Source organism: Formica exsecta, unplaced genomic scaffold, assembly GCF_003651465.1.
Source record: "Formica exsecta isolate Colony F162 unplaced genomic scaffold, ASM365146v1 C16363681, whole genome shotgun sequence".
NCBI lineage: Eukaryota > Metazoa > Arthropoda > Insecta > Hymenoptera > Formicidae > Formica > Formica exsecta.
The window spans coordinates 1-928 of record NW_021847323.1 but is presented as its reverse complement, the minus strand read 5'-3'; the positions used below and the strand labels follow the sequence as shown (position 1 = coordinate 928).

Here is a 928-nt window from a genome sequence, read left to right as displayed (position 1 = left end):
CCCCTAAAAAAAAAAAAAAAAAAAAATATGTCTTATACTTATCAATTTAAAACAAATATTTTATACATGCACGAATCCTTACTTTACGAAATGCAAATATAAGTTGACATACAAATTACGAAGTAATCAGTTGATTCTTGTACCTAGCTAACTCTTTGATCGTACTGACATCAATAATTCTGTAGTGTAAATAATCATCGATTAATGGCATATATTTCCTGAGGAATATACGATCCATGTAAACTGAATTTCCAGCTAATGGACACATTCCTTTTGGCACATGGCTCTCCAAATATTGTAGCATTTTTTGTTGAGCGTCCTCCAATGTAATCTTACTCGAGCGACAATCTTCAATTAAGCCAGTCTAAATTTGATTTTATTAACATTTTAATAAATAATTAATTAATCATACTACCAGAAATACATTACTGTTTGAAAAAGGTAAAATTGCCTTTTTGTGTTGTACTTTGCACCAGTTGGACATGTTGTCTAAAATTTCATCCGATTGATGTATAATAATGTTTAAACAATCGCTCGCAGGCTTTAGCTGTTCATCAGTTATTAAACATGCAAGTTCTAAAATATGACACTTTTCCACTTCTAAGCCTGTCATCTGAAAGATTCGGTTCTGTTCAACTTCTTCCATTAGTTATACTTATTACATAAATTTGTAACAATTTTATACCTCCATATCAAGCCAGACAATGTGCTTTTCATTTTTAGTATCCTTTTCCATCGATGCTGAAATTGCATGATCTATATAAAATCGAATAACCCTCTTCAGTATTTTTTACAAATTCCAAATATAATTATTAAACAAAGATGATAGTTGTACAAGTCATTGAGTTCCGTGATGTTTTGCTTTTGAGATATATATTTGGTATACACATAAATATAAATATATATATATATATATATATATATATGT

At 28.9% G+C, this 928-nt stretch overlaps 1 protein-coding gene across 2 annotated transcripts; it reads right to left on the bottom strand.

The window, feature by feature from the left end:
• Window positions 1–20: 20 nt before the first annotated feature.
• Window positions 21–922, bottom strand: LOC115237114 (probable oligoribonuclease). Of its 2 annotated transcripts, none has more exons than XM_029809990.1 (3): window positions 686–922; window positions 430–613; window positions 21–348 (listed from the first exon to the last, which is right to left on the bottom strand). In XM_029809990.1, the coding sequence occupies exons 1-3, from the start codon at window positions 734–736 to the stop codon at window positions 116–118; spliced, it is 468 nt and encodes a 155-aa protein (XP_029665850.1). In that variant the 5' UTR covers window positions 737–922; the 3' UTR covers window positions 21–115. The 2 variants fall into 2 exon arrangements, with proteins under 2 accessions (XP_029665850.1, XP_029665927.1); XM_029810067.1 differs by having other exon boundaries at window positions 28–364; window positions 452–613; window positions 686–915.
• Between the last annotated feature and the right edge of the window lie 6 nt (window positions 923–928).

Excerpts from the sequence above, each read along its gene's own strand:
- LOC115237114 (XM_029809990.1), bottom strand. The coding sequence starts at position 736 with ATGGAAAAGGATACTAAAAATGAAAAGCACATTGTCTGGCTTGATATG. Across the intron at positions 614-685 it reads TTGTCTGGCTTGATATGGAG|ATGACAGGCTTAGAAGTGGA; the intron begins GTATAAAATTGT and ends CGAATCTTTCAG. Across the intron at positions 349-429 it reads AATTTTACCTTTTTCAAACA|ATTGTCGCTCGAGTAAGATT; the intron begins GTAATGTATTTC and ends GCTTAATTGAAG.